At 41.6% G+C, this 12,733-nt stretch overlaps 1 protein-coding gene across 1 annotated transcript in view; it reads left to right on the top strand.

Annotated features, from left to right (window-relative positions):
- The first annotated feature begins 1,319 nt into the window (after positions 1-1,319).
- The window catches only part of LOC139466751 (uncharacterized), a 32,284-nt gene continuing 20,870 nt past the window's right edge, over positions 1,320-12,733 (top strand). Inside the window, exons 1-9 of the mRNA XM_071248415.1 lie at positions 1,320-1,398; positions 6,085-6,224; positions 7,660-7,829; positions 8,435-8,595; positions 8,970-9,046; positions 9,549-9,631; positions 9,791-10,001; positions 11,433-11,512; positions 12,434-12,583. Of these exons, the coding sequence (XP_071104516.1) occupies positions 1,346-1,398; positions 6,085-6,224; positions 7,660-7,829; positions 8,435-8,595; positions 8,970-9,046; positions 9,549-9,631; positions 9,791-10,001; positions 11,433-11,512; positions 12,434-12,583 (1,125 nt within the window). The 5' untranslated portion in view covers positions 1,320-1,345. The remainder of the gene's footprint in view (positions 1,399-6,084; positions 6,225-7,659; positions 7,830-8,434; positions 8,596-8,969; positions 9,047-9,548; positions 9,632-9,790; positions 10,002-11,432; positions 11,513-12,433; positions 12,584-12,733) is intronic.

The raw sequence follows: 12,733 nt of genomic DNA, 5'->3' as shown, positions 1-12,733 counted from the left end.
CCCGGCCCTACCTGGATACCTGTTATAGGTCTCAAGAGTTGGGTACAAAATATCCGAATGGGAATTGTTTTATCACAGCCATGGCAAAAACTATTTAGATACATGTATAAAACGATCTGACCATGCATACACTGCAGTTGATAGACGCTGTATCCTTACTCGAACATATAAAAGTCAGAACGAATGCTTGCATAGTGAGAAAGAAATGTGAACATTAGCTATACTTGTAGTGTAACCATTGAGTTTCATTGTTAATATCATTACAGTATATATCACGTGACTAACCATGGGTCCAGGTAGTCATGTGGGTACCCGGGTCCTACTCAGGACCCACCCGACCCGAGTACCCGAGTTACCCGTCCCAGTCCTGGTAAGTCTGTCTCCTGACCGCCCGGTTCTGTCAGATAAAGGACAACAGTCTCGCAGCAACAGCTGTCGCTGAAAGTGTGTGTAAATACAAACAGAGCGATGTGGGTCAGCTCGCACGGACACTTTGTGTGCAGATTAGTGATATGAGCCTGTCCCATATGTTCAATTCTCTCCCAAAACGACGACAAACTGAGTTCACTCAAATGAGTGTGAATAGTACTTCTTGATAGGATACTCAGCCGGCTCGCACTGTTACGAAAATCGTGATTATAAAACAACAACGTATTTAAATGTTAACTTTTGTTTATTATAAATGAAACTTAACGAACGTCAGGTCCAGCCCAAGTCGAATCCTATTCGTACATTCTCAAACAACCAGACACACACCGACTCGAATTAGTCCGATCGTGTTCTGTTTTTAAAATCCTTGCCCACTGAGATACCATGCCACAGTTAACATGGAAATCTAACTCAGACACAGTTTAATGACTATAAAAGACAACAGCGTATGTAAATGTTCACTTATGTATATTTAAATGTTCTCTTTTGTTCATTTCGTCAGATCCAGCCCAAATCGAATCCTACTCGTACAACATTTCGAAACAACTATTCACACACACACACACCCTCCTCCTCCCCCCCCCCCCCCCCCCCCCCCCCCACCCCACCCCACCCCACACACACACACACATACACACCTAACCTGGACTCTCCGACTATCCCTATGAAATGTTGAGCGGTATAGTACATTCAAAATGAAGCGACTCTAACAACAACTAGGTATGTATGACGCCTACTTTTATTCAATATCATCCGAGACGACCAGCATGACTCTGCAATGTAATTCAATCCACACAATGGCAAACGGATGAGCCCCAATATCCACCTAAAACAGCACAAGGTCGTCATGTGACAGTCATACGGCCAGGCTATTGTGTTTCAGATCAGTGTCAGCGGAAGTGTATTCGACGCAGTCATGTCGACGAAGTCGCTGGGGAACTTTGTACAGTGTCCTGTGTGTAGGACAAGGTATGTTTGCTAGTGTATAATGTGGATTAGCCATACTTCCAGTGTGTTACTGATATATATACGCGCACAGGCTTCCAGTACCTAACGAATCGCTTCCTCGCTGTATTGTTTATAGTTACAGCGCGCTCTTCTTTTCCGCACCCCGCACAATATAACGGGGTTGTCCCAAAACTGCATCGGTTCAAAACGCCCCAAATTTATATGTCTAAAACGGCAACAGATATTTCTGTCGAAACGATTATCATTTCTATCTAAGTAAGGATAAGAATTTATGGATGATCAACTTCTTTATTACAATTAAGAGCGACGTTTCGGTGTAGGTTCTATATACACCGTTATCCAACAAGTGATAGACAGAGTGTGGTTGACAAGTATATATACAGACACTGCTTATACAGTAGAGTAGATAATGTTATACTTCTAAGTGCCTTCTTTGAGTGGCATAACAATTTTGTCTTAGTTTCTAAGTGCCTATCAAAGAATTCATATCTATCTTTCGGTATGTGTACGGAAAACAAAGTACAAATCATTCGGCATATATTTATTCCCCAGAGATAACCCTTTTTTACTTCATCAAAATGGCAACCTGTATTTATCTAACATTGATATTATTTTCCATGTTTATGCTGTAGAATCGATATAGAATTTCTGTATCATTGTATAAACAATTTTCCCATTGAACACAGTTCAAACCATATGTTACCATTCAACATACCACTTTATTTGATTCTGATATTATGGCAACAATACGTATCTATTCAACATATATTGTTGCCAAACATAAGCATCCTACATTTATTAAATTATCACTGTACATTTGCATTATATAAACTTACATTTATTATTCCGACGAAAATAATCCAGTTGTGTGTTTTATTTTTACTATATTTGCATTCTCATATTGTGCATTCAGTTTCACGTCCACCGTCTCTCGCTGTTGTTTGCTTTATCTTTCATCTTGTGTATAGAGCTTGTTTGGTTGGTTGGTTGGTTGTTTAACGCCGCACTCAGCAATATTCCAGCTATATGACGGCGGTCTGTAAATAATCGAGTCTGGACCAGACAATCCAGTGATTGATATCATGAGCATCGATCCACGCAATTGGAATCAACCAAGTCGGCGAGCCTGACCACCCGATCCCGTTAGTCGCCTTTTACGACAACCATAGTCACCTTTTACGGCAAGCATGGGTTGCTGAAGACCTATTCTACCCCGGAATCTTCACGGGTCTTGTGTATAGAGAAGTGAACTTCTGTGTGAGAAGTGTGATTATGAGAGGTGTTCTTAATATTGAGGTGAGGGGACGAGATACTGGGTTTAACGTCGCGTTCAACACCACTGCTCTAACATATACGCCTCCGTGGTCTAGTGGAAGAGCCTCCGCACTGAGAGTGGAAGGTCCGGGGTTCGATCCCCGGCCGCGTCATAATAAAATGCATTGAAAAATGGTACTTTTTGTTACCCTGCCTGGCGCTCGGCATTAAGTAGATAAAACACGGACTGGTCGGCTCGGAGTCAGTATACGCTGTCTGAGTCGGGTATTTATGATAAAATGTGGCATGGTATCTCAGTGGGCTAGCACTATAAAATCGGCATTAGTCCGGGCTAGTACAAGCAGCTATGTATAAAAATGCAAAAAACTCGAACTAGTCGGGATCTGTTCTGTTTTTATAGTGCTAGCCCACTGAGATACCATGCCGCAGTTTAACATGCGTATCCCACTCACACAACGTACTGACTCCGAGCTGACCAGTCCTTGTGTAAGCCCCATGCTACTTAGCGCCAGCCAGGGTAACAACAAGTATCATATTGTAACGTCTTTGGTATGACGCGACCAGGGGATCGAACTTCCGACCTTCCGCTCTCCAGTCGGGCGCTCTATCGACTGGACCACGGAGGCGGTTAAGGTAATAAATAAATCATTATGCATAAAACAGTTCTTATCGCAAGTTACATATAGATACACCTTTAATCCTTTTGAAATAAAAAGTGAGTAAAAGAGTGACTTTGGCTTAACAGTACAGTAAACTACGGTTATAACAAACTCAAAGGGACCACTAATTGTAGTTCGTAATAACCGTAGTTCGTTATAAGCATATGTACAACATAATTACAAAAAATGGCCGGGACTAAAAAATATGTTCGTTATATCGGTCAGTTCGTTATAAGCGTGTTCGTTATAAACGTAGTTTACTATACTTAAATCATATCATGGCGTATCACTTTTATATGGGAGGAACCAAGGTTGAAACAGATTACCAATTTCGTTAAACGCACGAGTGAGTGAGTGAGTTGGGTTTAACGCCGCTTTTAACAGTATTCCAGTTATATCACGGCGTGTCAGCTTAATGTGGGAGGAAAGCCCGAAGTGATGCAGGTCTTACACGTTTACCACTTTGGTGAAACCCACGAGCACGGGTATGGTGCTGACAAACCTAGAAACATAATCGGGGCGAACCGGGATTCGAACCCACAATAATAGGTTTCTGGCGTGCCCAAGGGACGCAACTCTGCACAGCGAATCGCGGCGCCTTAGACGACTGTGCCACCCGTGCCCCCGCACGATCACTGTTAGGGTGCTTAAAAACCTGGAAACATATTCCATAGGGAATTTGGGATCATAATCACGCTTAAAGGACTCAAATCCACACAGCAAATGGCGATGCCCTAATGCACCCGGCCCGTACCCTTGAAAGGTTGTTAGCCTCGTGTGTTTCCGTATCGTAAATATCATATGTCATGGATACCATTCAGTTAGTTTCCTATTCCTGGTATATAATATTTACTATGCGGAAACACAAGGGTAATCATATTGTTATCGTACAATGACATCCTTATGTAATGAATTATTAAGATTTATTTTTACTGAATGACGTATCTTCAGAAACCGCGTATGAATTCAACATTGGAGTGAAGCGCCCCATTTGTCACATAGTGCCAATGAAATACAGCCATGTTTATCACAAAAACCCACATCGAGAAATCGGACAATAGTGTATTGATCAAGCAGACATTGTTTCGATGTAGTTGCTGCTTATCGGATTCGCTTATCGCTTATGGAAACATATTCCATAGGGAATTTGGGATCATAATCACGCTTAAAGGACTCAAATCCACACAGCAAATGGCGATGCCCTAATGCACCCGGCCCGTACCCTTGAAAGGTTGTTAGCCTCGTGTGTTTCCGTATCGTAAATATCATATGTCATGGATACCATTCAGTTAGTTTCCTATTCCTGGTATATAATATTTACTATGCGGAAACACAAGGGTAATCATATTGTTATCGTACAATGACATCCTTATGTAATGAATTATTAAGATTTATTTTTACTGAATGACGTATCTTCAGAAACCGCGTATGAATTCAACATTGGAGTGAAGCGCCCCATTTGTCACATAGTGCCAATGAAATACAGCCATGTTTATCACAAAAACCCACATCGAGAAATCGGACAATAGTGTATTGATCAAGCAGACATTGTTTCGATGTAGTTGCTGCTTATCGGATTCGCTTATCGCATCAGTAACACTGTCCGATACATGATAAATATTCAACATGCGATTCTGTTAAAAAATGAATATAGTTTTCGTGTAATATGCAATAGTCGCCATGCATTGTACATATTCCGGCGCGATAGCATTAAGGTGAGGTGAAATTGGGTTTACTGTCGCGTCCAAAATTATTGCACTTTTAAAGCGACGTGTGTGTGTGTGTGTGTGTGTGTGTGTGTGTGTGTGTGGCTGTTTGTACTAGTGCAGACTAATGCCGACTTTATAATTCTAGCCCACTGAAATAACATCCCGCAGTTTAACATGAATACTTACTCAGAGACTCAGAGCCGAGCCGACCAGTCCTTGTTTTAGCCCCTTAATGCCGAGCGCCAGACAGGGTAACAACAGGTACCATCTTTTGGAATAATGCGGCCAGGGATCGAGCCCCGGACCTCTCTGGGCGGACACTCTACCTCTAGACCACGGAGGCGGTCCGACAGCAATAACATAGTTATGAGACGGAGGCGTATGATACAAAATAAGGAAAAGTTAATTTATCTTCTCATGATATGACTTTACAGTACACAATAATCAAAAATCGACTAGTATAAATATAAAGATAGTCATTTAGTTTCACTTCATATTCATTTTCCTCACATGACGGTTATCGCAATATGGCACGTCACCATCATTCATGTGCCAAATATAAAGTTAGAGAAACAAAATAGACTCTTCATAAAAAGGCACAACCATTTCCTATGCGAACATCCGGGTTAGAATAGGTCTTCAGCAACCTATGCTAACCGTAAAATGCGACTATGCATGTCGTTAGAGCCCGACTAATAGGATCGGGTGGTCAGACTTGCTGACTTGGTTGATGCATGTTATCGCATCCAAATTGCGCAGATCGATGCTCATGATGTCAAGCAATGGAATGTCAGACCGCCGTCATATTGATTGAATATAGCTGACCGCGGCGTTAATCAACTCACAAACATGATCATTTACTTTAAACAGTAATCAGTGATATAACCCAACTGTTTTTCACTGTTAACCTTTCGCACACACAAAAATAGGTCAATAAATATTAATTACTGTACATAGTTAACTTCTTCTCTGAGGTTGGTTTCGGAATTAGTACAGTCTTCGAAATCACTATTTACTTACACGTGTATGAATTGTATCTACAGCCACGCCCCAACCAACGGAGCACTGAAGGATGGCGTCTACGCTTCTACCTGTGAAAACTGTGGCCACTTCTTCAAGTTCAAGGCCACAGGTCCTCTCAAGTCCTCGGTCACCTTCACCATCAATGGCACTTCCTACACAGGTACATACACAGCTAGATCCGTGAAGATCCGGGGTAGAATTGGTCTTCAGCAACCCATGCTTGCCGTAAGAGGCGACTAACGGGATCGGGTGGTCAGGCTCGCTGACTAGGTTGATGCATGTCATCGAACCCAATTGCGTGGATCGATGCTCATGATATCAATCACTGGATTGTCTGGTCCAGACTCGATTATTTACACAGACCGCCGTCATATAGCTGGAATATTGCTGTGAGCGGCGTTAAACAACAAACAAACAAACAAAACACACAGCTATATTTGTTTGTACATGTCTTGAACAGGGAACTGTGATACCTCGTTGCTTAATTTAAGTCAATTGAATTCTTGAATGGCTATGTTTACAACCACGTCTTCTTTAAGACTTCTGTCACCTTCACCACAACTGCGGCCATTTGACTAACTGCTAGGGTCGTTATGGTTCTTTCCTTAGTGCCTAAAGTTTGAGGTACAATCGACCATGCTCTTTCTATGAAGATTTCAAATAGTCTCTTTCGACCGTACTAAAAGGTTGTTTGATCTGGGTTTCAACAATTAAGGCCTTTGTTAAACCTTTCCAAAATAGTCTTAAGGTAGACATGTGGGGCACATTTCCAAACTGACGCACCAGTGTCAAAAATGATGTGTGATGCAATGTCCTATTTTAACTTATACTATCCTTTTCCGTGTTTTGTCAGATGATAAATTGACTTGACTTTGCATGTGTTAGTGACGAGTGTCACCTCTGTGCCAGAGCCCCATTTCACAAAGTGAAAAATCTGTGTCAGTCATATACCGCTGTTGGTTTGTTTGTTGTTTAACGCCGCACTCAGCAATATTTCAGCTATATGACGACGGTCCACGAAATTAGGTAACGATGAATTGCATCAGCCAAGTCAGCGAGGCCTACCACCCGATCCCGTTAGTCGCATCTTACGACAAACATGGCTTGCCTAAATACCTATTCTAGCCCGGATCGTCACCGCATACCGATGGTTTTGTCTTTATTCGTTCATCATTGCTTAATATCTCTATAAATGCTCACTTTGCCTGACTCCGGTGTGCCTGCATAAACCCTCTCAACCCACCTATAACTCAAAAGATACCTTCCCTCATCTATGTAGAATAGGTCTTCAGCAACCCATACTTGACGTAAAAAGCGACTATGCTTGTCGTACAAGGCGACTAACGGGATGCATGTCATCGATCCCAATTGCGTGGATCGATGCTCATGACATTAATCACTGGAGTGTCTGGTCCAGACTCGATTATTTACAGACCGCCGTCATATAGCTGGAATATTGCTGAGTGCGGCGTTAAACAACAAACCAATCAATCAGCTACATCTTATTAAAAGAGTAAGGGATATCCATGTTCGTGTCTCTCTTAAAATAAATATTTAGACATAAAACGCTTGAAAGATTTTTGTTCTCATTTCAGTTGGCAACCAGTATGCCGCAGCTCTGTCACTGAATGGGTTCATGAGGTCCCAGGGTGTGTCCTATGGCACCAAGGTGATGTGTATGGAGGGAGGGTGTGGCGTGTGCCTCGTCACTACCACACTGTATGATCCCATCACAAAGGCCGTGCAGACCTACACAGTCAACTCGGTACGTCACACAACACGTCATCGTTGTTAGAACATTCTACTGTACATTTTGGTAGATAATCCGAGACTGTGCTACATCAAAACGAAGACACACGATAATAGTATACCGATATGAATTAAGGTAATGCCAACATTTACGTTGATATTTCTGAAGGCAGTGTCCCATAACTATTAAGCTGGCAATGTCTTAAATACGGAAGCCTTTTAGGGCCATTTGTTTTGTTTGGTTTTTTTTCGATACTATCTTGAAATTTCAAGATACTAAGTATAAATTTCAAGATACTACCTTGGAATACAGGATACTATCTTGCAATTTCAACTTAGTATTTTGAAATTTCAACTTAGTGTCTTGAAATTTCAACTTAATATCTTGAAATTTCAACTTCTGTATCTTGAAATTTCAACTTCTGAATCTTGAAATATCAAGATACTATCTTGAAATTTCAACTTTTTATCTTGAAATTTCAACTTAGTTTCTTGAAATTTCATCTTAGTATCTTGAAATTTCAAGATGGTATCGAAAATAATATTTAAAAAAACAAATTGCCCTAAAAGGCTTCCGTACTTAAACATATAACACATATTCTTGAATGTCCGATTCGATAGTGTCTGGTACCACTCTACACGTGTGACGGGATGCAAGTGACAACCATCGAGGGTCTGGGCAACCCCAGGGACGGCCTACACCCGATACAAGACCGTCTGGCACAGTACAATGGCTCCCAGTGTGGCTTCTGTAGCCCCGCCCAGGTCATGAATATGTATGGGTAAGATATTCAAGACTTATACATAAGTTACAAATTCATAGATTATTCCAATGGTCAAGAAGCAAACTGTCATGTCAAGCCTGTCCATCATTCGATGCAACAATTAGAATATAGACATACAGGATTCCATTTCAGAATGTGAATTTGTGATAGAATCTACAATGTTTAATGAGGATAAGGTTGATCACGCTAGTCGAGCCACGATCCGCTGAATCACAGAATTTTCCTAATATTATTAAAACGTTTGTGATCTCGGTCACTTTCCTCATGAGATGCCATGATACTTGAAATACTTCTCAAAGCGGCATTAAATCATCATTAAACCATTAAATGTGAAACCTACGTATACTTCATCACGTTTCTTCTTTGGCCAGTCTTCTGAAGAGAACACCCAAACCTACGATGCAGCAAGTTGAGAACGCTTATGATACCTCCATCTGCCGGTGTACAGGTCAGTGTCACAAAGGGGCGATCGGGTAGCCTTGCGGTTAAAGCGTTAGAACGTCACGCCGACATGGGTACAATGTTTGAAGCCCATTTTGGTCTCCCCCACTGCGATATTGCTGGAATATTGCTAAAAGCGGCGTAAACCCAAACTCACTCACTCATTCAGTTTCACAAAACAGCATTTGACCGTAAAGCAGTGCTTTCATCATGAAAGTCACAGTCAAAGAACAGCTTTCTTGCCTGTTGGTTTCAAGTATTGATTATACCTTGTGGTATAACATGGGATTTACAGTTATGGCTTTCTAGAGTTTGATAAATAGACAACATTAAATATTAACACTACACCTAGCAGCCTCCGTTCTTGAACTTTTGTTTAATGCAAATAAGCCATATTCGAACATGAGAGATTCAAACTGTGGCTATAATGACACTGAAAATATCTTCAGTAAGATTTCAGAATGAGTGTTACCCAAAGCAATGGTATGTAAACTTACTTTTATGTTCAGGGTACCGACCAATTCTGGATGCCATGAAGTCCTTCGCTGCTGATGCTGCACCAAACCTTCCTGGAGGAGCCATTGACATTGAGGTAAAATATGGTTATATATTTGTGTTTCAGCGAAACCAAGTAACTAATGCACCTCACGACGGTTCCTTGGATGAACAATAACTCACTGTCATGTTTTTACTAACCACAAACAGTGTGGTTTAGTATTTTAGTATGAACTACAAGGATATTTGATTTCAGGAACTGGACAAGAAGATATGCAGCAAAACCGGGAAGACCTGCACTGGACGCTGTTCATCTGAGAGACAGACTGACCCGGAGCACGTCCCCCTCCACATTGTGCTGCAGGGGTCACAGTGGTACAAACCCACCACCAGACAGCAGCTGTACGCCCTCCTCGGCCAACACAAGGGAGACAACTACAGACTCGTGTTCGGAAATTCAGGATATGGTAAAGAATCACTGTCTGGTGGACATTTTGATATATAAACTGCATAAATACGTGTCATACAGTTAGGCATCCTGGTATTTGTCTGATGATGTCCAATTGAACAATTGAAAAATTCGAGAGAAAAAAAATCGTTAAAGTATTTTGTCCAAACGTAAAATAGATGACACCTCATAAAACGTTTCAAGATGAATAGTTGACTCAGTGTCAGTCATCTATTTTTCATGTATTTTGATGACAAAGCAAAACTTCTACATCGAGATGTGAACATTTACATAACGAAACAAGTTTGGACCTAATCGCATGTTACATTAATTTTTAAAGTTATCCTATCTCCCACTATGCATTATTCTTTCTTCATCGATCCTAAGTGGAAAACGTGTTTCAACAAAAGTTTGCAGCTTCTGAAAAAACCCAATTCACACTAATGGGGGGGGGGGGGGGGGGAGGGCTTCACACAGGATGGCGACCTTCGTGCGTTTATGGTCTACACAATTTTGACCGTTGGTGCTCGAACAACAGGTCTTCAGGACACATCTTCTCAGATAGAGCTGACGTATACCTGATATTGTTCCGTGTATTACGCCATGATTTTCTCCAGTTTCAAACAACTTTGAACTTGTTTCCTGAGTTTATCCTATTTTCTCGGGTTTCCCAGACCGAATGTTTTCATTCGCCTGTAGAGTCTACACGACGTCGCAATATGGCGCGGCCGGTTGTCGGTGTCCCGATCCTTTATTACTCTCACCTCTCACGGCATGTGTTGTTGGGTATTGGTTCCACGACCCCGTTCATCGATATACTGGGCGGTCGGGTAGCCAAGTGGTTAAAGCGTTCGCTCATCACGCAAAAAAAAACCCAGGTTAAATTACCGACAAGGGTACAATGTGTGAAGTCCCCCGCCGTGATATTGCTGGAATATTGCTATGGGCGGGGTAAAACCATACTCACTCACTCTACGATATACTCTTCTTATCCGAACCTATCTATTCAACCCCTGCATGGATCTGAGGGTTCGACGTAGCGTTAAGAGAGATGCTAAGATGTTACGTCTTATCATCCGTAAGATGTAAGTTACCCCAACCTTGTAGAATTTATTGGGTGGATCTCCATCCGAATCACGAGTAAGTTCTTGAAAAGCTGGAAACCTTTGTTTGAGCACGTTGTCCACTTAGGATCGAAGAAGAAAGATGAATGCACGGCCTGAGATAAGAGATATATAATTTATTGTCAAATTTGCAAATTCATGTATCGGTATATATTGTCATCGGAAAATCCAGATGAATGTAGTTTAAAAGTAATCATATTGAAGGCATTATGATCGATAATCAGTGCAGTAGTTCTAACCACATTCTTTATAAGGAGGCCCCGCCAGAATAACAAGGAATGTGCGATATACACACTGCAACTTACATAGTTTTCAATGTTGTCCAGGTGTGTATAAGGATCTTGGACCACGGCTCTATGACGTCCTCATTGATCTACGTGGAATCCAGGAGTTCTATGACATTTCAGTAAGTCTACATGTATGATCTTGGCACATATAGTTTGTATAAAACCTAAGACACTTACAGGTTAATTGGATTTAACAATGCTTTTAGTAACGTAATAAATGTTTTATTTGGAATAATACTTTCTTAGTAAAGTACAGATTCTCGTACTTTTTGGGGGTTGCTGAGTGGGTAAGATCGCTGACTTTGTGTGCTGGCGATTAGGTGCCTCACTCTGGCATGTGTGGGTTCGAATCCCGGACGGGACTCAAGCCCCAAAAGTACGAGATTCTGTACTTTACTAAGAAAGTGTTATCCCAAATATATGATTTGTTACGTTACTAAAAGCATTGTTAAATCCAATCCAATTATATTCATAGCTTTTAGTGACATTCCAGAATATCACGACGGGGACACCAGAAATGGACACCCACGTTATAACCATGTGGGGAATCGAACCCGGGCCTTCAGTTGCTTGTAATCGTGCACGTTGGTGTGGTTTGTTGGTCATATAATCGTTTACAGGGTTGCCTTGGCCAAGGCTCAAGTGTCCCGAGAAGATCCGGGGTAGAATAGGTCTTCAGCAACCCATGCTTGCCATAAAAGGCGAATTTGCTTGTCGTAAGAGGCGACTAACGGGATCGGGTGGTCAGGCTCGCTGACTTGGTTGATGCATATCATCGATCCCAATTGCCTGGATCGATGCTCATAATATCGGTCACTGGATTGTCTGGTCCAGACTCGATTTATTTACAGACCGCCGTCATATAGCTGGACTAATATATATAGTGCGGCGTTAAACAACAAACCAAACCAAAAACCAAGGATCAAGCATTTGCAAGCAGTTATCAATACTGCTGACCGCAGCTACCGCATTTACTCATCACGTCACAATGAAAGTCTAACAAAATGTTCTTTATAATGAAATCGTTTCTTATACAACAGGTGGATTCCTCTAGAGTGATGTTTGGTCCCAGCATCACTCTGACCAACATGATGGAGGTGTTTGAGACAAACAGCACCAACCCTGGTTTGTCCTACTTCCGGGATTTCGCCAGCCACGTGGCTGTCATCGCTAACACTGGAGTGAGGAATGTGAGTAGGCTTTGGTTCCGTTGATATCTTCCCTGAAGCTTATCTATTCAATCAACGATACCTAGTGTGATATGAGATCATTACTAATTAATGTCCATGACAATGCCACATACTCAATCATAATCTTATATCTTTGATTCGGGGACACGG

The sequence above is a fragment of the Haliotis cracherodii genome, unplaced genomic scaffold, assembly GCF_022045235.1.
Source record: "Haliotis cracherodii isolate W230 unplaced genomic scaffold, xgHalCrac1.p SCAF_19, whole genome shotgun sequence".
NCBI classification, from domain to species: Eukaryota; Metazoa; Mollusca; class Gastropoda; order Lepetellida; family Haliotidae; genus Haliotis; species Haliotis cracherodii.
The sequence above is the reverse complement of the archived record's forward strand: the minus strand, read 5'-3'. Positions and strand labels throughout refer to the sequence as shown.